At 43.4% G+C, this 24,718-nt stretch overlaps 1 protein-coding gene across 2 annotated transcripts in view; it reads right to left on the reverse strand.

The window, feature by feature from the left end:
* LOC138758768 (guanine nucleotide-binding protein G(q) subunit alpha-like) overlaps positions 1-20,814 on the reverse strand; it is a 98,138-nt gene extending 77,324 nt beyond the window's left edge. Inside the window, exon 1 of one of the 2 annotated variants that reach the window (XM_069928134.1) lies at positions 20,139-20,814. In XM_069928134.1, the coding sequence (XP_069784235.1) occupies positions 20,139-20,274 (136 nt within the window). In that variant the 5' untranslated portion in view covers positions 20,275-20,814. Of the gene's footprint in view, positions 1-14,407; positions 14,432-20,138 lie in introns of those variants that run through there. The other variant, XM_069928139.1, reaches the window with a different exon arrangement.
* Positions 20,815-24,718: the final 3,904 nt, after the last annotated feature.

The following is a 24,718-nucleotide window of genomic DNA, read 5'->3' on the forward strand; positions in this document are numbered from 1 at the left end:
AAAAGTGTAAACTATAATTGCTGGTTTACCGTATTTTTACTCATATAACGCACATATTATGTGCATTTTACAAACCAGGCACCCCCTGTGTGTTATATGCGTGTGCATGCTATGTGAGAATATTTTTACATGTTGAAAGAATCCGTACAATTAATAGTGGGCGTGGGAAAACTGATCTGGCAATTTATAGCAGATGTGGGAATATAATAGTGGCATTGAAAGAACGTGCACAATTTAGAGCGGCATTGAAAAAACGTGCACAATTTAGAGCGGCATTGAAAGAACGTGCACAATTTAGAGCGGCATTGAAAGAACGTGCACAATTTAGAGCGGCATTGAAAGAACGTGCACAATTTAGAGCGGCATTGAAAGAACGTGCACAATTTAGAGCGGCATTGAAAGAACGTGCACAATTTAGAGCGGCATTGAAAGAACGTGCACAATTTATAGCGACATTGAAAGAACGTGCACAATTTAGAGCGGCATTGAAAGAACATGCACAATTTAGAGCGGCATTGAAAGAACGTGCACAATTTAGAGCGGCATTGAAAGAATGTGCACAATTTATAGCGACATTGAAAGAACGTGCACAATTTAGAGCGGCATTGAAAGAACGTGCACAATTTATAGTGGCCATGGGAAAGACACGCTGTCATTTTATAGAAAGCATGGGAAGTTACAGCAAGCATGGGTAAGTAATAGCGACATTGAAAGAGCACACACAATTTATAGTGGGTGTGGGAAATTTTGATCTTGGGAATATCTGTACTGAATGCCATGGAATTCTTAAACAGATACTGCAATGATAATTGTCCAGTCCCAACCCTGAGGGAGGAAATTAATATATTCAAGTGCTTCTGATTTTAAACAGCATTAGAATTAAAATCCTGCTTAACTCTGAAGCCTGTCTTTGAACTATTAAATTGAATCCTCCACAAAGTTTGTTAATGTTTTGCAGCAGGATATCATCTACATAACAGGCGATTGACACGTCTGGGGGAAGTTGATTGGGTGTTAATTGCAGGAGATTAACTGTGCAGATACTGGGTATGTGCTTTGTCTCATGTCCCACTTAAATACAAATTGATTTTGTCAGTCGGAAGTTAAAAATACTACATCTGCATGGTATATGCGTGTGCATGTTATACAAAAATATTTTACACAGTATGATTTTTCTGCGCATTATACATATGTTATACGAGTGAAAATATGGTAAATATTTTTAATTACAAGATGTAGACAAATGCATTTGGGCAGCACTGTGTCACTGCCTCACAATGCGAGAGACCAAGTTCAACCCTATCTTAGGTGCCATGTGACTGTGAAGATGTCCTCTAATGTCACAATCTAAAGATATGAAAGTTGGAATGGTAATTGCCCTCTGTAAACTGCGTAGGTTAGTTGCAGAATCTGAGAGTGGATTAAAATATGGGGATAATAAAAATGGGATTAATGTAGAATTAGTAAAAAGAGGATTAGAGTAAAATTCCTGGAACTCCTACAAACCAGTATTGTCGGAGCATTTTGACCAGAACGTGGTAAAAATTTAACTGGTGGCTCTCCATGGCCTTGTGAATTAGCAATAAATATTTTAATAGATGATTAATGCTCAGTGTGAAGTCATTGGATTGAAGGGCTTGACTTGATATTTATTGCTAATTCACAAGGCCATGGAGAACCACCAGTTAAACTTTTACCACTTTCTGGTGAAAATGCTCTGACAATACTGGTTTGTAGGAGTTCCAGGAATTTCCTCACAGGTAAAATGATAAAACTTTATTTGTGGAGTCATACAGCACAGAAACAGAAATTTCAATGTCTCATATCAACACCCACCAACAATTACCCATTTAACATCTATTTTTTTTATTTTTCACACTATGAACCATATTGACCAAAATACACAAACATTTCCCTCTTGAATATACACAGTGTCATTTTCTCCCCTTTTTCCCACATCCCTTCCCTCGTTCACACCCCCCCCCCCCTCATTTAACATCTAATTATCTGCACTTGCTCCAGGCCTTGGCAATTCAAGCATTCAACTGGATACTACTTAAATGCCATTAAGAGGCCCGTTTCCACCTTCCATCAGACAGTATAATTTAGATTGCAAGCACCTGGAAGAACTTTTCATCTTCTCCCCTTTACCCTTCCTTATCCTATGCATCGGAGTTTAGACAATTCCCCTACAAAGAAGTTTCCAACAAATATATTCCCCTCGAATTTTATACCCCTCCATCAATTCCACCCATCCCCCCTTTCATCCTCCAGGGTTTCAATAAAACAAACAACCCACTTAGTCTCTACCCATAATTGAAACACTCCAACCCATGCAACATTCTGGTGAATTTCCTCCGAGCAATCATACCTTTCCTTTAGTGTGCCAATCAAAACTACAACAGTGCTTCAGCGGAGATCTAACCCATGTTTTATTCAGTTGTACTATAACCTCTCTAGTCTTGTTTTCTAGAGTCTGGCTAAGAAAGGCAATTTTTCTGATTCCCTTCTCAATCATCTCACCAACCTGTGCTGTCTTCTGATCTGTTCACCAAGATTCCTCTATTCCTCAATAGTTCTATGATTGTCAATGTTTTAACCTTACTAATTCTTCAAAAATACATCATGCTATCGGGATTACATTCCATCTGCCATGTTCTGCCTATTTCATTGTCTCGTCATCCATCTACTTCATTATGATCTGTGACTTGAAAGAGGAACTTAGTTTTGCTGTCACTAGAAAAAAAAGTTGGCACTTTCAGTTTAGTGGTTTGGGAAATCTTGTTATGGTAACCCTGTCAACTTGCCAATATTTATTAAATATATCATACAAAGAAAAAATTTCCCAGCTGAGAAGGTAAAGAATGCTTAATCCAATGAATGAATGACCTGTCATTGACCAGCAGCTTTGTTGCTGCTACAATGAGACACACAAATGTAAAGGGCTGCGTTACATTCTTGATCACTTTCTAGGCCAGGATTGTTCAGCAAAACTTCAGAATCTAGAGATAAGCAACCAGCAGAATACCCCGATAATAAATCTTTTTGACTTGCCCGACTAAGTTTTTAGTTAATTCTGACCTACTGACTTCTTCAGCAATCCCTGGACATTGATGAAGAGGGATGCCTCTAAAGCCTTTAATTATCACATTAAAATTGTAATTTTAATCAGTTTTAAAGCACTGGAATGTCATCGCTGCTTTGTGCACAGTAGGATCAATTAAAATTTACTCTTGTTCCACGATGGCTGGAAATAGAATAATAATCAAACAAATATATTGAATATGTGGTCTACATTATGTTTCTTCTCCCAATAAAGATCTTGAAGCATTTAAGATCAGACATTCAGACTTCTATAAATCTCTAACTAGAATCTTATAGCCAAGATGCTCTTAAGCATCTCCGACTGACCACTTGACGTGCATATGAATGAGGCACAGATGTGTAGTGCCAAAAAAAAACCCAAAGACTGAAGAGGATGGGGATGAAAATTAAAACCAAGGAAAATACTCTCAAATTAACAGCATACTGTGTTCAACTGTGAATTAAACTATTTAACAACTTGGAAATTGTATCCTTTAAGCACTCATTGCATTGTCCTGTGACATTTTTTTCTCTATATGACTACATCAGTGAATATCAACTATATTCATTCTATCAATCCCATCTGGAGCAAGATACAATAGTTATTTATTTCATTAAGTCATTCAGGTATCAGCATAAAGAACAAAATTTAAAACGATTAATCTGAGCCCATGCTGCCCCTTATAGCACTTCATAAATTCTAATTTTGCTCAACATTTTCAAATAAATGGTGAAATTTAAATGTTTTGACAATATTCCATTTTATACTTATCTACAATTCAAAATATTCTTTATGGACTGAATGGGCTACTTGTGCTATAAAAATTTCATGTGTCAATGCAATGGCAATTAGAGCTCAAAAACTGAAGTGGTAAGATTTGTCACATTAATGAAGTTGGTTACTAAGAAATGGAACAGTTTCTGCGGTAATACCAGTGGGACAAATATTTCTCATCAGGAGGTTAATCAAGTGGCCAGAAAAACATTCCCACTGTCATTCTTCATTCAAACTTCTGAACACAAAAGTCAAAACAAAACATGGAAGGAAAAGAACTGCAAAACAAAACATGCAAAACCAAAAACAAAGCTGAAAATAATCCCAAATACAACACTGAGATCAACTTTTTGCCCATTCACCACTTTGGCCTATTTCTTTTGGCCTCTATGATTTTGTTAATATTTAAAATTTCAAAATGCCATACAATGTAATAAAAAAGGTGGCAGAGCATAGCGACATCTTGTAAGCTGCTCCCAATGGATCATCTCCTCTCACGCTATTTGCTGGATTACGTATAGGACACCTACCTGGACTGCTCGCAAATCAAACTTTCTCAGTTTATAAGATAATAAATCTCAATTTAAAAACTTGAGTATTGATCCCATTAACAGTGAATTGGAGTAAATTAGCTATTTTTTTTGTGTCGCAATGAATTACTTTCCAAGAAAATAAATCCTCAATTTAACTGTTCTACTGTCAACTTTAATATTAACATCAGACAGCAATCACCAATATCAGAATATATGGAAATGTAGAACGCATGCATTCCATTATCACAACCAGAAATAGGTTTCCCGTATACATTTCCAAATATACCTCTACAGCAACCATTCTTAACCTTTTTTCTCTGCTACGCCCCTCCCCCCGCAAAACCAGGACTCTACTCTGTGAAGCAGTCAAGTTTTGAATTTTCCCATATTTCTCTCCTATCAACTATTTAAAAAAGCAAATATATTTTTATATTAACCAAGCTGAAAAGAAAACAAGGCTTTTACTTAAATGTGCTGTGGCCACCGATGAGAATGGCTGCACCAGTGTACGAACCGCATATGTGCTATCCTCAATTTCACTGCTGCTCAAATGCAAAAGTTTAATTAATTCAGTGCAACCTTCATCAGCCTTCCTCCTTCAATCTTAAAATCCTAATACAACCTGCAACTCATATTACTCCACAAGATCTCCCACACATTATAGTTCTGTTAGATTCATTTATAATATTTTGTATTCAAATCCCCATCACATGAAAAGAATTGTAACCATTCCAGCACACCAAATCTTTCCCTAATTATTCTTAAATACATGCACTCACTATTGCCCATTCAGCACTGATGCTGGTTTCAGTGTATAAATTCTTCCTTTTAGATTTGTTTTACCCACCTCTTTCTTATACAAAAATCCTAAAATTGACTTCGGACTAATGCTTTGGTCACCGTCTCTAATTTATCAACTACTTCTAACTCGATGGTTCGTGTGTGCGATAAACAGGGTCAGTGCAAATTCGCATGTAGTATCTGATATAAATGTTATTGCCCAACTCAAAATTAATCAAATCTGAAATGTCAACAAATAAAAGCCTCTCAAAATTACAGTTTAACAACCACAATCCTTTTTTTTTTACCTTTCATGCCAAATTGAAATTTCATAACTACCAAAGAATTTTTAAAATGGGGAAAACACAGGTGTTTGACAAAAGTACACAGTGCTCCCAACTTATTGCACTATTTCTTTGCTCATTCATGAAGCAGTGAAGGCAACTACAGTAAATATATTTAAGACAAGGTTGGATAGATTTTTGCATCGTAGGGGAATTAGTAGGACATCCCTTTGCATGTCAGGATTTCCCAATCTCTCATTATATAAATTATACTTAGCATTCTTGATTTCTACCAAAGTGTATGGTATCACATTTAAGTATGTAATATTGCAACTGCCTTTCACTTGCCCATTCACTCAACTTAGAAAAAACTATTTGGTTCATCCTCCTCTGAAGGCTGAAAAACAAGAATAGAACAGTATCACCAAAACCTTAGGATTACCAACATCATTAAGACCGTACTGGTGAGTTCAGTATTCACAAAGGGACTGGTACATCATGGAAGACCTTTATTGCTCATGCTAGAAGAATTTTCATTATAATGAAAAAAATCCCCAAACTTATGTTCAACAGATATGAAAAAATCTTCTGGAGGCAGGTGTGGATGTGTCAATCACTACTGTCCACAGAAGACTTCATAAAAAGAAATACAGAGGTTACACTGCAAGATGCAAACCTTGGCAAAGGTGTTATGCTTTGGATCTTGGGCAGTTCCTTTACACCTTCACATTTTACTTTTGCCATCACTCTGATACAGGTTAATCTTGGATTTATCTGTTCACAAGACCATTTTCCAGAATTCTGAACGCTCTTTTAAATATTTCTTGGCAAACTAATCTGGCCATCCTTTCTGTGGTTAACTTGTGCTTTGTGGTCCCTTTGCTCACCAGTACACTCTTTCTTCTTAATGATGTCCCAAACAGTTGATTTTGGTAATCCTAAGGTTTGGGTAATGTCTCTTACTGTTTTACTCTCAGCCTCATAATGGCTTATTTGACTTTCATTGGGCACAACTTTGGTCCTCATGTTGAAAAATGCCAACTGCAAAGTCAAAAGGTAATCAAAAGCTTAGAAGCAAGTAAGCCTCTTATACTTGCACCAAGAAGCAATTAAACACACCCGAGTACTCACAAACACCTGTGAAGTCAAATGTCCTGAAATTTGGTGGGGTGGGGGGGGAATTATGTTTAAAAAGCGCTGCAATTTCTATATTGTCAAACCAAAATGTATACAAATAACACTGAATAAAATCTGGAAATGTGCACTTTAATTACATGTGAATTGCTTGATTACAAATTTTAAATTGTAGAGCACAGGGGCAATAAAGGAAAAAAGTTTCTTTGAAACATTATGGAGGGCACTGTATATTATGAAAAGCTGCAAGTTAAGCATTGATCCCTGGAGTACCCCAGGAGTCAATGCCTATTGCCCCAATATCCAGTCATTACAACTGTTTCCTGTCTTTAATTTTCAATCCTTGTTTTAATTCTGCACATAAGAGGCCTTTTAAAATCTAAATATATCACATTTACTGGTTTTCCATCAGAAATTCAACCAGTTACATCTTCAAAAAATATAGATTTTAGGTGTTAATTTAATTTAGAAAAACAGCACAGTAACTGGCCCTTCGGCCCATGAGCCTGCAGACCCAAATACTCCAGTGTGATCAATTAAGGTACTAACATGTACATCTTGGGAAAGTGGAAGGAAACAGGAGCACGGACATAGGGAGAACATACAAACTCCTTACAGACAATGCCAGATTTCAACCTGGGTCACTGGTGCTACAGTGGTGTTGTGATAATCGCAACTCTAATCGTTCCGCTCTTTATTTCTATTTCATAAATTCAAGTTGACGAAGCTTGTTGATATTTTCCAAGTACCCCTTTATCACAAGAATTTACAATGAATTACAATCTTAACTTTAGTAATACAAATGTCCTATTTAACCTCCACAAATTCAATTAAAGTCAAATGAATATCCTGTCAGCTTCATTGAATAATAAAAATCCAACAGAAAAAAAATTCTGGAGTCTAATCTTGTCTTCCCATACAAGTGTATCAAGTCTAGATACGTTGAGCATCTGTGGACTAAATTACATGACATCTTAGTTCATCCATGTGAATCAAATGCAAAGTTAAAAAGGTAAAAAAAAATGATTTGACACATCCACATTTTGGACCTGCATATGCAACAGCTATTTGCTTCCACAGCACAGGACAAAGTTGAACTTATGACAATTATTTCATGAAGAATGGGCTAATACCATAGCAAATTGCTTGTATCATTATACGATTCAAAATGGTCAACCAAAATTGTAAACTCAGTATATGTAAGCAATTTCAAATTCCTTTCTAATTCAAAATGAGGTCAAGTTAATTTTGTGTACCTTTAATATTCATTTTAATAGCTACTAAAAATAAGAACATTTATTTGCATTGTTAGAAAATTGCACAATTGGCAATCTTACGGTAGACTATCCATAGATAATACAACTAATGCAGTGCACAGCCTTTGTAGCAGCCCGCGCATGGAGACGAAGACTGGCCCACAAAATGGCCGACGATCACGGCAACCACACGGACATCATCGTCCCAGTTGACCTCCCGCACGGCAGGAAGATGGGGAGCTATGGTGGGAATGCCGGCCAATCCCAGGCCAGCGCTCCGATGACGCGGGGCCCTGATGTCAGTGCCTAGGGCCCATATAAGTATGATGGCCAGTGCAATAAACCAGTCTCAACTTCAAGGCTTTGGTGTGCATGTTGTTCTTCTCCACACTCGCATAGTGTGAATGCTACATTTTTAACTTTTTATACAGCAGTTTTACTAACAGTAGCTTAAAAATAATGACTTTCAGTTGATTGTAATATACTAGATGGTTGACATGACATTTTGTCAACAATATATTTTGTTTTAATACTGGTTGACCGTTTTGAGTTTTGTGTGCCCGATGGAGATGTGGGGGGGCTGGTAGTCATGGTGGGGAGCTGGCTGATGGAGGACCTCAGATTTCTTCAGGCTGACTTCCAGGCCAAACATTTTGGCAGTTTCCGCAAAGCAGGACGTCAAGCGCTGAAGAGCTGGCTCTGAATGGGCAACTAAAGCGGCATCGTCTGCAAAGAGTAGTTCACGGACAAGTTTCTCTTGTGTCTTGGTGTGAGCTTGCAGGCGCCTCAGATTGAAGAGGCTGCCATCCGTGCGGTACTGGATGTAAACAGCGTCTTCATTGTTGGGGTCTTTCATGGCTTGGTTCAGCATCATGCTGAAGAAGATTGAAAAGAGGGTTGGTGCGAGAACACAGCCTTGCTTCACGCCATTGTTAATGGAGAAGGGTTCAGAGAGCTCATTGCTATATCTGACCCGACCTTGTTGGTTTTCGTGCAGTTGGATAATCATGTTGAGGAACTTTGGGGGACATCCGATGCGCTCTAGTATTTTCCAAAGCGGTCAACCAGTTTACCTATCTCGGCTGCACCATTTCATCAGATGCAAGGATCGACAATGAGATAGACAACAGACTCGCCAAGGCAAATAGCGCCTTTGGAAGACTACACAAAAGAGTCTGGAAAAACAACCAACTGAAAAACCTCACAAAGATAAGCGTATACAGAGCCGTTGTCATACCCACACTCCTGTTCGGCTCTGAATCATGGGTCCTCTACCGGCACCACCTACGGCTCCTAGAACGCTTCCACCAGCGTTGTCTCCGCTCCATCCTCAACATCCATTGGAGCGCTTTCATCCCTAACGTCGAAGTACTCGAGATGGCAGAGGTCGACAGCATCGAGTCCACGCTGCTGAAGATCCAGCTGCGCTGGATGGGTCACGTCTCCAGAATAGAGGACCATCGCCTTCCCAAGATCGTGTTATATGGCGAGCTCTCCACTGGCCACCGTGACAGAGGTGCACCAAAGAAAAGGTACAAGGACTGCCTAAAGAAATCTCTTGGTGCCTGCCACATTGACCACCGCCAGTGGGCTGATAACGCCTCAAACCGTGCATCTTGGCGCCTCACAGCTTGGCGGGCAGCAACCTCCTTTGAAGAAGACAGCAGAGCCCACCTCACTGACAAAAGGCAAAGGAGGAAAAACCCAACACCCAACCCCAACCAACCAATTTTCCCCTGCAGCCGCTGCAACCGTGTCTGCCTGTCCCGCATCGGACTTGTCAGCCACAAACGAGCCTGCAGCTGACGTGGACTTTTACCCCCTCCATAAATCTTCGTCCGCGAAGCCAAGCCAAAGACAAAGAAGAAGACATTTTGTTTTAATAACATGGATTTTAAACAAGAATTCTATGTACCAATATGAACCTAACACATGTAAAAAATTAATATTCAGTAACATGATTCATTAACTTTGAAATAACATTGGATGGCAATGGACAATTTTGATTTTGAATATGCAATTATGCTATTCCTGATTTAGTTATAATTTTTTTTTTACAAATACCTGAATAACTGAAAATAGCTGGTTTAATCATCAACAATAATGGGAAAAATATCATCTGTCTTGAATAAAAAAATTCAACTTATTTTGATTTTTATGAAAGGATAGCAGAAAAAGGTTACCTTTAAAAAAAAAACACCAATAAACAATCAGAATTTATCGTCATAAACATGTCATGAAGTTTGTTGTTTTGCAGCACTATTAAGAGTGCAAATATTGCTGGAAATTACATTTTAAAATGGCGGCATGGTTAGTACAACACTGTGGATTTCTTCTGGGTGCTTGTTTCCTCCCAACCTTCAAAACATATGGGGGGGTTGTAGGTCAATTGGGTATGATTGGGTGGCATGGACTCAAGGCCCAGAAGGGCCTTACTGCGAAAAAAAAAAGAAAGTGAAGTAGTGTCTGTGGTTCATTGTCCATTCAGAAATCCGATGGCAGAAGGAAAAAAATCTATCCTTGTGCTGCTGGGTGTTCATTTTCAGGATTCTGTACCTCCTTCCCAATGGTTGCAGTGGGAAGAGGGCAGGGCCTGGGTGGTGATGGTCCTCGAGGATAGAGGCTACTTTCTTTGGACATTACTTTTTGTAGATGTTCTCAATGCAGTGGAGACTAATGCATGATGGCACTTGCTTCTTAAGACACCGCATCTTGAAGATGTGCTTGATGGAGGGGAGAATGATGCCCATGATGGAGCTGGCCAAGTTTACGTCTCTGTAGTTTTTTTCTTGTGCTATGCATTGGCAACTCCATACCAGACAATGTTGTAATCAGCCAGAATGATCTTTCACGATACACCTGTAGAAATATGCAAGTCTTTGGTGACATACTGAATCTCCTCAATCTCCTCACAAAGTACGATTATTGGCAGACCTTCCTTGTAATTGTATCAATGTGAAGGCCCCACGACAGATCATCGGAGATGTGACACCCAGGAACATGAAGCTCTTCACCCTTTCCATCACTGACCCCTTGAAGAGGACTGGTTCATGTTCTCCTGATGTCCCCTTCCTGAAGTCCACAATCAGTTCCTTGGTTTTGCTAATGTGAGTGTAAGGTTGTTGTGACACCACTCAACTAGTTGATCTACCTCCCTCTTTTTCACTTCTTCATTGTCGTCTATGATTCTGCCGACGACCATGGGATCATTGCCAAATTCCAGGATTAGGACTTCTCTATCTTCTACTGGTGACATCATGATGCATCAAGCAAATCCTGATCAATGTATTATGATCTTGTATTCAAACAAAATTAACCATGCCTAATTATAACATAATGAAGCTTTATGAACAGCACAGTAAGAGCCCTTCAGCCCTTGTTGTTGTGCCAACCTATATAAACCCTTATAAGGGATTGTGGGAAAGTGCTAGCAATAAATAGCAATAGGAGATCATTTTTAAATAGCGTGGAAAAGTTGGTGGCACTATAGTGCACAATTTATAAGGACCAAGGAAAAGTTGGTAGCACAATCGCACACAATATAGATATAGCAGGGGAAAATGTAATAGCGGACCTGCCCTCCCAGAATTCCATGTGGAAGAGAAAGGACTGTGTGCACGGCTGAATGGGGTTTCTCTGCACCATGACATTCTGGAAAGTCAGGTCCGCCATCTCTTTTATCCCCATGGTCTTTATAAAATTGTGCGCTATAGCACAACCAACTTTCACACACTGTTTAAAAATTGTCTGCTATTGCTATTTATTGCTTTTTATTTCCTCTCTCTCCTGCTGCAACTTTCCCTCAGCAAAGTTTATACTTTCATTTTAATCTTTCCTTCCTTCACATTCCTGCACTCACACGTAAACCTGGGGCATTTCAATCCCACAATGAACTTGCCCATTCTACACTTGCCCAATTGCAATGTCTGCATCTGCAGATGCCAGGGATTGTACTAAGGGTTGAGGCAGTTAATCCCTGGAGAGAAACTACATCATCTGAGGCTGGCTTTGAGACAATTTTCGTTTCACACCAGACATTTTAAAGGGCGATTGGCTGTTAATTCCTGGGACCACTTGCAAGTGTGAAAAGGGCTATACATTTAGAATATGATCTGACAGTCTTGCTATGTGGCATATAGTGGTCTTATTTCCTTTAAGTAAAGCATCATCCATATTAAACTCATTGATCTCGAACTAATTCATCACAAATGAAAAGTCAATGTAATACTCAAATTAATTTAATTTGTTGCAAAATTTGAATGCATGCTCAAACAAGTTGGTATTCCTTCTCAGACAGTTTCCAATATAAAGATTCTTTAATTTGGTCCTTCTCATTTTCCACCCAAAATAGTATATTACAACCATATATCAATTGCCAATTCTTCCACCCATTTAACATTGTTCCAGACAGCAAGTTGAGTTGCTCGAAAAGAAAAGCATGGAAAATTCAATTCAATATTAGGAGAGAAAATCATTCCAATGAGTCAAAGTTAACAGTTTCATTATTTGTTGGAACAAAGACACTACAAAATTGAAACAAATCTAGTAATAATCACTACCTAGAATGGCAATCATAGTTTCTAATAATTTTACACAATAACGATCTTGTACTTTGATCAATGTCTGACATGCACAAAAACATAGTAAAATGCATTTCATTATTCAAAAAAACCAGAAAAATTAATATCTAACATTGCTTGAAAATGTCTCTGAGTGAACATCAAAAACAAATTACAGCATTAAAATGTTTCAACTGATAAATTTGCTCCATAGTTACTCCAATAATATTAAGGGGATGACAAGCAACATGTCGCTTCTGACTTGTAAAACCAGCCCTGCAAGTCTCCAATTCAACTGTTGTCCTTTCCTCTACATAATTTTGGGTGGTATACTGTCACCACATAACTGCTTTCCAAAAATCTTTAATTTTACCTCATCTGTATCCATTTACACAAGTGTTCCTCTTATTTTGAGATACAACTCAATTTAATAATGCGATTATACACAAATAAATTCAAGATCGTTTTGTCATGTAATAAAACAGAAAAAGTGATATTACATGAAATGTCCTTTCGTCTCTTCTTTGGCTTGGCTTCGCGGACGAAGATTTATGGAGGGGGTAAAAAGTCCACATCAGCTGCAGGCTCGTTTGTGGCTGACAAGTCCGATGCGGGACAGGCAGACACGATTGCAGCGGTTGCAGGGGAAAATTGGTTGGTTGGGGTTGGGTGTTGGGTTTTTCCTCCTTTGCCTTTTGTCAGTGAGGTAGGCTCTGCGGTCTTCTTCAAAGGAGGTTGCTGCCCGCCAAACTGTGAGGCGCCAAGATGCACGGTTTGAGGCGTTATCAGCCCACTGGCGGTGGTCAATGTGGCAGGCACCAAGAGATTTCTTTAGGCAGTCCTTGAACCTTTTCTTGTACCTTTTCGTCTACCATCAGCAGAAATTGCCCAGCACCGATACTCATCCTGTTGACTCTGGGTTATTTACAGTTGCAGCTGATCACTCTAAGTATTCTTTCTGTCTCTGGCAGGATAATGCTTTCCTAGCATTCACAAACCAAGTAAAAATGGTCTGATAATGTTAGTTAAAGAACACAATTTTGACAGAATGGCAATTTATCCAATTGTTCTATTCCCCTGTGTCCTTACTTCCAATCTGTGAAAGTAAATTGCCAATTTCCATCTTGGCAACTATCCAATGTAACGTTTAAAATCTCCCAAGTGCATGTAATCATAAGGAAGATCCACGCATCACTCTATGATGCTGCATATTGTAATAAAGCCAGAACTGGCTCCAAATATTTGTTGATCTAAAACTACAATGAAATGGCGAAAGTAAAAAAAACTTGTCATCCAAGATATCAACCTTTTTTTTAAAAAATCTGCCTATGCTCAATGATTATTAACCAATCTTGGGTGGAGACCTCTGCTGCTATTTCTCACAGCTATGTGTACATTCCATTCAATGGTCTCCAGTACAATTTATAATACAAATTTTGCTTGCCTCCTGTATACTTGCTTAAATTAGAAATAGTTCAAACTGTTGAAAGTTTTAAGCCACATCACATTACTTCCAGTATACAAAACAGTGCACATATTTTACAAAGCAGTTGCAAAATTAAGGTTTGAAATAAATATAGATACTTTTATCCATAAAAAAATTAATGCATAACCCCAATGCATTCCAGTGTACCCCTACAAGTTCTTAAACTTCTCAGACCAGTCAAAATGATGTTATTCACAGGAAGGATTCAAGCCCAAAACGGTGATTACGTATCTTTATCTCAGCTACATAAATACTTGTAATGCTGTTTGACCTGCAGAGTTTCTCCAGCTTTGTTTTCAACCACAGTGTCAGCAGATTTTACTTTATATTTTACTTTATTCAGAGGAATACAGAGATGTATTCCCCGATAGAACCAGATTTAAATGGCCTAAGCCCACTTTACTCAAGATCTTTCACCAATTCTGTAGCATTGGTTCAAAACCTGGTCCTAGAAGTCAAGATGTCAACTGTTTTTACCAAATGATCCCAACAAAGTCAGTTAAAAGTACACTTTACCTCAAGCTGGTCATGGCCAGAATTAACACATACCTAACCAAAAGTCTGGACCCACTGCGATTCATCCATCATCACAATGGCTCCACAGCAGATGCAATTTCACTGGCTCTCCACTCAACTCTGGATCACCTGAACAACAGCAACTCACACATGTGGCTGCTCTTCACTGACTACAGCTCAGCCTTCAACACCCTTATTCCCTCAGTGCTGGTCAAGAAGTTACAAACTCTGAGCCTCTGCAACTGGATCCTCGACTTTCTCATCGGAAGACCACAATCAGTATGAATTGGAAACAATGCCTCCTCCTCACTGATTAGGAACTAAGGAAGTAGGAACTGGAGTAGGCCAAAAATGGCCCATCGAGCCTGCTCCGCCATTCAATATGATCATGGCTGATCTAATTTATGACCTAACTTCACCTACCTGCCTTCTCCCCATATCCCCTAATTCCTCTATCATGTAAAAATTTATCTAACCGAATTTTAAATATGTTTAATGAGGCAGCCTCAACCACTTCCCTGGTTCCCTGTTTCTAATTATCAACACAGGCGCACCTTAAGGATGGTGCTTAGCCCAATGCTCTATTCATTATACACCCATGATGGTGTGGCTGGGTACAATTCCAATGCTATCCATAAATTTGCCAATGACACCAGCGGAATCAACAATTGGCAATGAAGAAGTGCACAGGATAGATCAATTTGTTGAGTCATGTCATGCCACCAACTTTCCGCTCAACATTAGCAAAACCAAGGAGATAACTGTGGACTTCAGGAGCAAGTCAGAGAACACAATCCAGTTCTCATCAAGGGCTCAGTAGTGGAGAGAGTCAAGAACTTCAAATTCATGGGTGTCAACATCTCCGATGGTCTGTCCTGAAACCTCCATGTCGATACAATCATGAAGGCTTGCCAGCGACTATACTTTGTGAGGTCTTAGAGGAGATTCGGTATGCCATGAAAGACTCTTGAAAACTTCTTCAGGTATTCTCACTGGATGCATCACTGTGGTATGGAAGTACCAACTCTCAGGTGAAGAAAAAACTCCAGAGGGTTGTTGCAACATCACAGGCACCAGACTTCACTCCATCAAGGGCATCTACATGAGGTAATGTCTTTTTTTTTTTAAAAAAAACTTCCTCTATCCTCAAAGACCCCCACCACCCAGGCCATGCCCTCTTCACTCTGCTACCATCGGGAAAAAGGTACAGGAGCTTAAAGTCAAGCACTCAGAGGCACAAGGACAACTTATTCCCCTCTGTCATCAGATTCTTAAATAATCAATGAAACAAATACCTTACTTTTTCATGCACTATTTTTTAAAATTTATTGTTGTAAGATGGTTATAATATGAATGTTTGCATTATGATGTTGCCACAAAACACCAAATTTCTTGACTTGTTCATGACAATAAATTCTGAGCCATATTTCATTGTATGCATTTTCACAGCAATGTCCCAATCTATCCAGCCAAATTTATAAAGACTAGTACCAGTCTGGTATTCAATAGATTAATAAACAAATTATATCCTCAAAGTTAAAATAGCCACAGGTTTATAAAATTTGACAATCACAGCTCTTACAGAAACTGTAAAAAGTCAATAAGAAACTGTTAAGCATGGATACTAAAATGAAATGCAACAAATGGAAGGGAACTTCAACATTCTGCACCAAAGGCTGGAGGGGTGCAGGTTCCCGCTCAATTGGCTGCACACTGATCTCATTCATGCCATCAGCTGGAGGTCAAAAACAGGAAGAAAAAACTCAATACTTCCACACATCTATACACTTGTGCACATCCAATTGCATGGATGTTGCTTCCATGCCTATTCCTTTGACAATGCAAAAATAATCACAAAACCAACAAAAGAAAAAAAATTACTCTAATCGGGTATTGAATTTTATTTCAATTGGTTGTACAGATCATTTACTCCAATATTGTGATGGATAACTTGAGGTAAAGAACACATTTTCCATTTATGAAAGCACATATTTAAAAAGCTCAATTTCTACCACAAAAAATAAAAATACGGTTTGAAGCAATGAAAGACTCTGAAACCTCTTGTATGTTTCCAATCCTGTATCTAACAGGAGCCGCTAGTGTGCAGGGCCACTCTTAAATTTTCCATTCAGGTTACTTGAATTGAAAGACAACTTCACACATTTTCAAAAATTTCTCCAGACTGCTGCTTACCACTCCAGTCAGTTTCTGTCTTCACTTAGCCCTTACTGATTGGGAACACCATGAGGTTAAAGACTACAGGTTCAAAAGAAGTTGAAAGATTTTTTTGCAGCAATTGAATAAAATGCCAATATTGCTTAGAAGTACTATTTATGCTTATACACAAAAAGTGTCCTGTCCTTTTGATACTGGTATACAATACCAGTAAAGCATTAATACTATTTTTAGACATATATGGGCCCTCATCACTTCTTTATCACATTTATCAAAAATTAAACTGGGAACTATCACTGATGGAGATGTTTTATTTAAGTTACTGTTTGAACAACAGGTTTGCACAACAAAACCTGTAGTGAATGAAGTACAACTACTATCACCTACAATTACATGCAAAAACTAATCCACCTTTGACTTGTGAGAACATTTCCAACAATTCTCTACTCATTAAAATTTTGCAGTAATACTTGAGGGATATTGATAAAGGGTTATAAAGGAGATAAAGATCTACAAGCTCTAAAATGTCGTTGAACACAGATTTGAAGAACAAGTACCTTCAATAATAGTCCTACATTACATTACTTTCTGACAAACAGGCAACTTAGTCTGCAGAAAGGTCAAGCTAAAATGTTAAATATTACTCTCCGCACATGTTGCTTAAACTGAACATTTCCAGTGTTTAATTCTATAACTTGCCACTATTTACCAAAAATGTGAAACATCAATAATAGATCAACGACCTCAGCTAAAAAAAATACCTTTAACGTCAAACAAAAAAGCCTCACGTTCACATAATTAAACTGTTAAGCAGCTCTGCAGGGAATCAATTTTCCCCAATGCAATTTAGAAATGAGGGCCAAAGTTAATTACATAAAAAAATTACAAATATCCAACCACAAAGGAAAAGCAGGCACTGCTCTGGATAGTTTACAGAAAGGCCACTCCATAATTCCAGGCCTTGCCTGGGCCTGATCAAATCTTGTCGCCCGCTTCAGCAACACAAAATCTGCTCATGAACGAAGAAAAAAAACCAAACAAACCATTCAAAATAACAAGATTTAAGATTTTGCACGTCAAGTTCTCAAATGAGGCACAAATGGGAATCCCAGGGAATAAAAAGAGCAATGAAATCTAATATGAAGAAGGTGCTGGGGGGGCAGGGGGAGAGAGAATGAAGATGGGGGTAGGGGAGGGGGCTGGGGAGGGGAGGGGGCTGGGGAGGGGAGGGGGCTGGGGAGGGGAGGGGGCTGGGGAGGGGAGGGGGCTGGGGAGGGGAGGGGGCTGGGGAGGGGAGGGGGCTGGGGAGGGGAGGGGGCTGGGGAGGGGAGGGGGCTGGGGAGGGGAGGGGGCTGGGGAGGGGAGGGGGCTGGGGAGGGGAGGGGGCTGGGGAGGGGAGGGGGCTGGGGAGGGGAGGGGGCTGGGGAGGGGAGGGGGCTGGGGAGGGGAGGGGGCTGGGGAGGGGAGGGGGCTGGGGAGGGGAGGGGGCTGGGGAGGGGAGGGGGCTGGGGAGGGGAGGGGGCTGGGGAGGGGAGGGGGCTGGGGAGGGGAGGGGGCTGGGGAGGGGAGGGGGCTGGGGAGGGGAGGGGGCTGGGGAGGGGAGGGGGCTGGGGAGGGGAGGGGGCTGGGGAGGGGAGGGGGCTGGGGAGGGGAGGGGGCTGGGGAGGGGAGGGGGCTGGGGAGGGGAGGGGGCTGGGGAGGGGAGGGGGCTGGGGAGGGGAGGGGGCTGGGGAGGGGAGGGGAGGGGGCTGGGGAGGGGAGGGGAGGGGGCTGGGGAGGGGAGGGGAGGGGGCTGGGGAGGGGAGGGGAGGGGGCTGGGGAGGGGAGGGGAGGGGGCTGGGGAGGGGAGGGGAGGGGGCTGGGGAGGGGAGGGGAGGGGGCTGGGGAGGGGAGGGGAGGGGGCTGGGGAGGGGAGGGGAGGGGGCTGGGGAGGGGAGGGGAGGGGAGGGGGCTGGGGAGGGGAGGGGAGGGGGCTGGGGAGGGGAGGGGAGGGGGCTGGGGAGGGGAGGGGAGGGGGCTGGGGAGGGGAGGGGAGGGGGCTGGGGAGGGGAGGGGAGGGGGCTGGGGAGGGGAGGGGAGGGGGCTGGGGAGGGGAGGGGAGGGGGCTGGGGAGGGGAGGGGAGGGGGCTGGGGAGGGGAGGGGGCTGGGGAGGGGAGGGGATGGGGCTGGGGAGGGGAGGGGAGGGGGCTGGGGAGGGGAGGGGAGGGGGCTGGGGTGGGGAGGGGAGGGGAGGGGGCTGGGGAGGGGAGGGGGCTGGGGAGGGGAGGGGGCTGGGGAGGGGAGGGGAGGGGGCTGGGGAGGGGAGGGGAGGGGGCTGGGGAGGGGAGGGGAGGGGGCTGGGGAGGGGAGGAGAGGGGGCTGGGGAGGGGAGGGGAGGGGGCTGGGGAGGGGAGGGGAGGGGGCTGGGGAGGGGAGGGGAGGGGGCTGGGGAGGGGAGGGGAGGGGGCTGGGGAGGGGAGGGGAGGGGGCTGGGGAGGGGAGGAGAGGGGGCTGGGGAGGGGAGGGGGCTGGGGAGGGGAGGGGGCTGGGGAGGGGAGGGCTGGCTGATGGGGAGGGCTGGCTGATGGGGAGGGCTGGCTGATGGGGAGGGCTGGCTGATGGGGAGGGCAGGCTGATGGGGAGGGCAGGCTGATGGGGAGGGCAGGCTGATGGGGAGGGCAGGCTGATGGGGAGGGCAGGCTGATGGGGAGGGCAGGCTGATGGGGAGGGCAGGCTGATGGGGAGGGCAGGCTGATGGGGAGGGCAGGCTGATGGGGAGGGCAGGCTGATGGGGAGGGCAGGCTGATGGGGAGGGCAGGCTGATGGGGAGGGCAGGCTGATGGGGAGGGCAGGCTGATGGGGAGGGCAGGCTGATGGGGAGGGCAGGCTGATGGGGAGGGCAGGCTGATGGGGAGGGCAGGCTGATGGGGAGGGCAGGCTGATGGGGAGTGCAGGCTGATGGGGAGGGCAGGCTGATGGGGAGGGCAGGCTGATGGGGAGGGCAGGCTGATGGGGAGGGCAGGCTGATGGGGAGGGGAGGCTGATGGGGAGGGGAGGCTGATGGGGAGGGGAGGCTGATGGGGAGGGGAGGCTGATGGGGAGGGGAGGCTGATGGGGAGGGGAGGCTGATGGGGAGGGGAGGCTGATGGGGAGGGGAGGCTGATGGGGAGGGGAGGCTGATGGGGAGGGGAGGCTGATGGGGAGGGGAGGCTGATGGGGAGGGGAGGCTGATGGGGAGGGGAGGCTGATGGGGAGGGGAGGCTGATGGGGAGGGGAGGCTGATGGGGAGGGGAGGCTGATGGGGAGGGGAGGCTGATGGGGAGGGGAGGCTGATGGGGAGGGGAGGCTGATGGGGAGGGGAGGCTGATGGGGAGGGGAGGCTGATGGGGAGGGGAGGCTGATGGGGAGGGGAGGCTGATGGGGAGGGGAGGCTGATGGGGAGGGGAGGCTGATGGGGAGGGGAGGCTGATGGGGAGGGGAGGCTGATGGGGAGGGGAGGCTGATGGGGAGGGCTGGGAAGGGTTCTCTGTGCCCCCCGCCCCGCCCCCCCCCCGCCCCCCCCGGGCCTCCACTCACCCAGCAGCAGCAGCTTCAGCTCCCTGCGCGCATCCCGCTTGTCCCGCCGCAGCTGCCTCTCTATCTCGGCATTGATCCTCTTGGATTCCTTCGCCTCTTCACTCAGGCAGCACGCCATGATCGAGTCGAGAGTCATGAAGCCGGAGGTCTCTTAGCCGAGGAGGGGAGGGGAGGGAAGGGGGAAGGGGAAGGGGAGGGGGGCTCGGCCGGGGGGGTGGGGGGGAGAAAGGGAAAGGGGGGGCAGAAGGAAGGAATGGCTTTCTCCTCACACCAATGCCGACATGCGGGGAAGGGGAAAAGCGGCCGGAAAAATATGAAGACCAGTTGCGGGTTATTTTTTCCACATAATCCTCCTGCTCGGCTATTTTTTCCCCTTCCTCTGACGAACTGTCCCCTTATTTCGCCCCCCCCCCCGATTATTTTCGAGCGAAAACAATAATAACCCGTCCCCTGTGCCCCGCCGGACTCTCTCACGCACACATTACACACACCCCCGCTCGTACCAACTTGACGGCCGGAAACGAAGGCTCGGGGAATGTGGGTGGGGGCGGGGGAGGAGGAGGGAGGGGAGGGGGGGCGGGGGGGAAACGAATCGGCGCGCGTTCCCCTTGGTGCGTGCGCGCGCGCGTCGTCGTCCGTTTGAGCGCGACGCTGGGTGGGGTTGGAGTGGGGGCGGGCGGTCTTGTCTCTCTCTCTCCCTTTTCCCCGGAGCCGCGCACGTTGTGATTGATGTTCCGCGCCGACCAATCGGAGCCGAAGGATGGTTGACGCCGGCCAACCGTTGGGCGTGGCCATGCGCGTGCGGAGAGGTGCGTCCACTGAATCGCAGGGAGCTGCTTCAGACCCGGAGTGGCTCACACGGAGAAGGGAGCTGGTCATGGCTCGTTCCTGTTGATGCATAGCAACATTTAGACTGTTTTCGATGGGATGCCCTTTCTTTGGAGAAAGGCAGAGTTATCCAATTAATTTGAAATGTGTTTACCATGTATTTGCAATAGTCATGGGCCATAATTTGTTTGCTCTTATTGTTGTGCACTGCAGAGCTGTGATGCTAAATGCTGGAAACATTTTTAGGTCAGAGAGTGTGAGCAAATTTAAGTTCTTGGGAGTCACTTTCTCAGAGGATCTTCTTTCCTGGACCCAACACACAAAGGGCATTGTGAAGAAAGCAAACCTCAGGGGGTTTGTGGCCACATTGGAAACCATGGCAAATTTCTACAGAGGTTTGGTGGAAAGTGTGGCTGACGCGGTCTGGTGTGGGGTCGTAATGCCCCCAAGCGAAAAGCCCAGCGAAAGGTGGTGGATGAGGCCTAGGACGTTACAGGTAAAACCCTCCCCACCACGGACAATATCTAAGGGGAACACCGCTGTTGGAGAGCACCAGCACTCAGCGCATGCTCTGTTCTCGCTGCGACCATCAGGAAAGTGGTCTAGGTGCCACAAGACTTGCACCACCAAGCTCAGGAACAGCTGCTCCTCCTCCACCATCAGACTCCTGAACCACAGCACTTCCACAGAAAAGGAACAAAAATTTTTTTTTAAAGTGGGACACTTGGTGTAGTGGTTAGTACAATGTCTACATTAGAAAAAAAAACTCAAGCAGGGACTCATTTAAGGACTCTTACTTTTCCACTTTATTAACTTTTTTTCTCTCTGTATTGCACAGTCAGTTTGTTTACATTTCTTTACTTGTTTACATGTGTACGTTGAGTATAGATTTTGTACTAATAAGTGATAGTTTTACCTCACCTGCAGGAAAAGAATCGAGTTGTATGTGATGCCATGGATCCACTCTGGCAATAACTCGGAATATGTATAATTTGATAGATGACAGAATGTTAACTGCTTCATGTGTCTTAAATTGTACTGAGCTCCTCATATGTTAACTTGTTTGCTCTCACTACAGAGATGTCTAAGACTTTTTTGATAACTTTTCCATTGTTGTCTCGAACAAGTTTCAAAATAAGGAATTGGTCATTCAATAAAGGGATGAGAAGAAAGTTCTCATCCAAGAGGGTGGTTATTTAGAATATTCTATAAGGCTGTAAAGTTTAATGGCTGAAAATGTTCCAAAATGATTGATAAGATTTTTAAATACTAGGAGCATCAAGGAAAATTGTACTGAGGTAAAAAGGAGCCAAATGTTTTACTCCAGCTTCTATTCATAATTTATTTTCTGACTATATGAAAAAAAACACAATTTCTTTGCACATTTTGTAAAAAAATGTTTAAACAACACCTGTAGACTTAATGGAGAACTGAATTCCAGTCTATACAAAATAACTCAGCAAATATCAACCATAAATAGCTACTTCATAAAATTCAACCACTCTATAATGTCATTTCCTGTATTTGATACACATCTTCTCCCATTAGTGCAATATCTGCAGCTGGTGAGGAAAAAAAGGCATTATTGTTACCTGTAGTTTAGCTCTAAGGTAACTAACACTTGTGGCTTTGTAATGCAGAGTTCAAATTGTTGTCAAGAGATTAGACCATAAAGGTAATTCTCAACTTTGTGTAATACTAATTTTTGGAAATGATGGTGGATTTTTTTTCTCTGTCTGTACTTAAAAAGATTCTAAAGTATTATTTTGAACAAGGACAGCGTGACTCCAGAACAAAGGAACTGCTCACACTAACCATCTGAGTTTCTCATATTCAAGAAACTATTTATTTGTACAGATGAATTTCTTGTCCTGCATATGTATTGTTTGTCTGTATGTGTATTATGTCTGGTTGTTTGTTTCCATGTTTTGCACCAAGCACTGGAGAGCGGTGTTTCGTCAGATTGGGCATGCAATCAAATGATAATAAACTTGACAATGTCCTAACCAAAGTTCCTGTAATCAGCTCGAAAAATGTTTTTCCACTGGTGTTAGCTGTAACGTTCTATCTGAACATTGTCATCTAATATCGACGTCCCTTAATGTGGGGCCGCACACTGCTCCAGTGAACCTTGTTCATTCATGACCTCCTGTGTGAAGTTTCAATGTTCTCTTTAACTTTGTGGGTTTTCTTTGGATGCTTCAGTTTCCTTCCTCATACTAAAGACATGTGTAATGTTAGTTTAATCGATCATTTAAATTGACTTAAGTATGTTGGTGAATGGTAAAATCTGGGGGAGTTGGTGAAAACATAAGGAGAATAAAGTCTAGGTGGATGCTTGATAACTAGCGTGTTCTCAGTTGGCTAAAGGACTTTTTTCATTGCTGTGTGTCTACATCAGTGAGTTAACCATTGCTCTTTAGAAACATAGAAGATAGGAGCAGGAGTAGGTCATTCGACCCTTCGAGCCTGCTCCGCCATTCAACGAGATCATGGCTGATCTTAAAGGTCAGTACCCCGTCCCCGCCTTCTCTCCGTAACCTTTAATACCCATATCTAATTCCTTCTTGAATATATTTAATAAACCTGCCTCTACTGCCCTCTGTGGCAATGAATTTCACAGATTCACCACCCTCTGGGTAAAGAAATTCCTTCTCATCTCGGTCCTAAATGGTTTGCCTATTATCCTCAAACCATGGCCCCGGGTTCTGGATTTTCCCATCCTTGGAAACATCCCATCTGCATCCATTCTGTCCAGTCCTGCCAGAATTGTATATGTCTCTATGAGATCCCCTCTCAATCTTCTAAACTCCAGCGAGTACAATCCCAATTTGCGCAATCTTTCCTCATAAGTCATTCCTGCCTTTCCAGGTATCAGGCTGGTGAATAGCCTCTGTACTCCCTCCATTGCAAGAACATCCTTCCTTAGATAAGGTGACCAAAACTGCACACAATACTCCAGGTATGGTCTCACCAAGGCTCTGTACAGCTGCAGTAAGGTATCCTTGTTCCTATACTCAAACCCTCTTGATATGAAGGCCAACATACGATTTGCCTTTTTAACCGCCTGCTGTACCTGCATGCTCGCCTTCAGAGACTGTTGTACAAGTACCCCTAGGTCTCTCTGCACTTCCCCATCTCTTAATCTATTGCCATTCAAATAGTTATCTACCCTCCGGTTTGTATTACCAAAGTGGATAACCTCACATTTATCCACATTGTAGTGCATTTGCCATGTATCTGCCCAGTCCCTCAATTTATCCAAATCACACTGGAGCTTCCTGACCCCCTCTTCCGTGCACTCAACCCCTCCTAGCTTAGTGTCATCTGCAAATTTGGAGATATTACATCCAATCCCCTCATTCAGATCATTAATGTAAATTGTGAACAGCTGGGGTCCCAGTACAGATCCCTGTGGCACCCCACTGGTCACCGCCTGCCATTCAGAAAATGAGCCATTTATCCCAACTCTCTGTCTTCTACCTGCCAGCTAGTTCTCAATCCACATCAATACTTTGCCCCCAATCCCATGTGCCTTGATTTTGGAAGCCAGTCGTTTATGCGGGACCTTATCGAAGGCCTTTTGGAAGTCCAGGTACACCACATCCACTGGCTCTCCCCCATCTATTTTACCTGTCACCATCTCAAAGAATTCCAATAGATTTGTCAAGCATAATTTACCTTTTGTAAATCCATGTTGACTCTGTCCGATCCCTTTTCTGCTAGTCATATTCTCCGCTGTTACATCCTTA

Source organism: Narcine bancroftii, chromosome 3, assembly GCF_036971445.1.
Source record: "Narcine bancroftii isolate sNarBan1 chromosome 3, sNarBan1.hap1, whole genome shotgun sequence".
Classification (NCBI taxonomy): Eukaryota; Metazoa; Chordata; class Chondrichthyes; order Torpediniformes; family Narcinidae; genus Narcine; species Narcine bancroftii.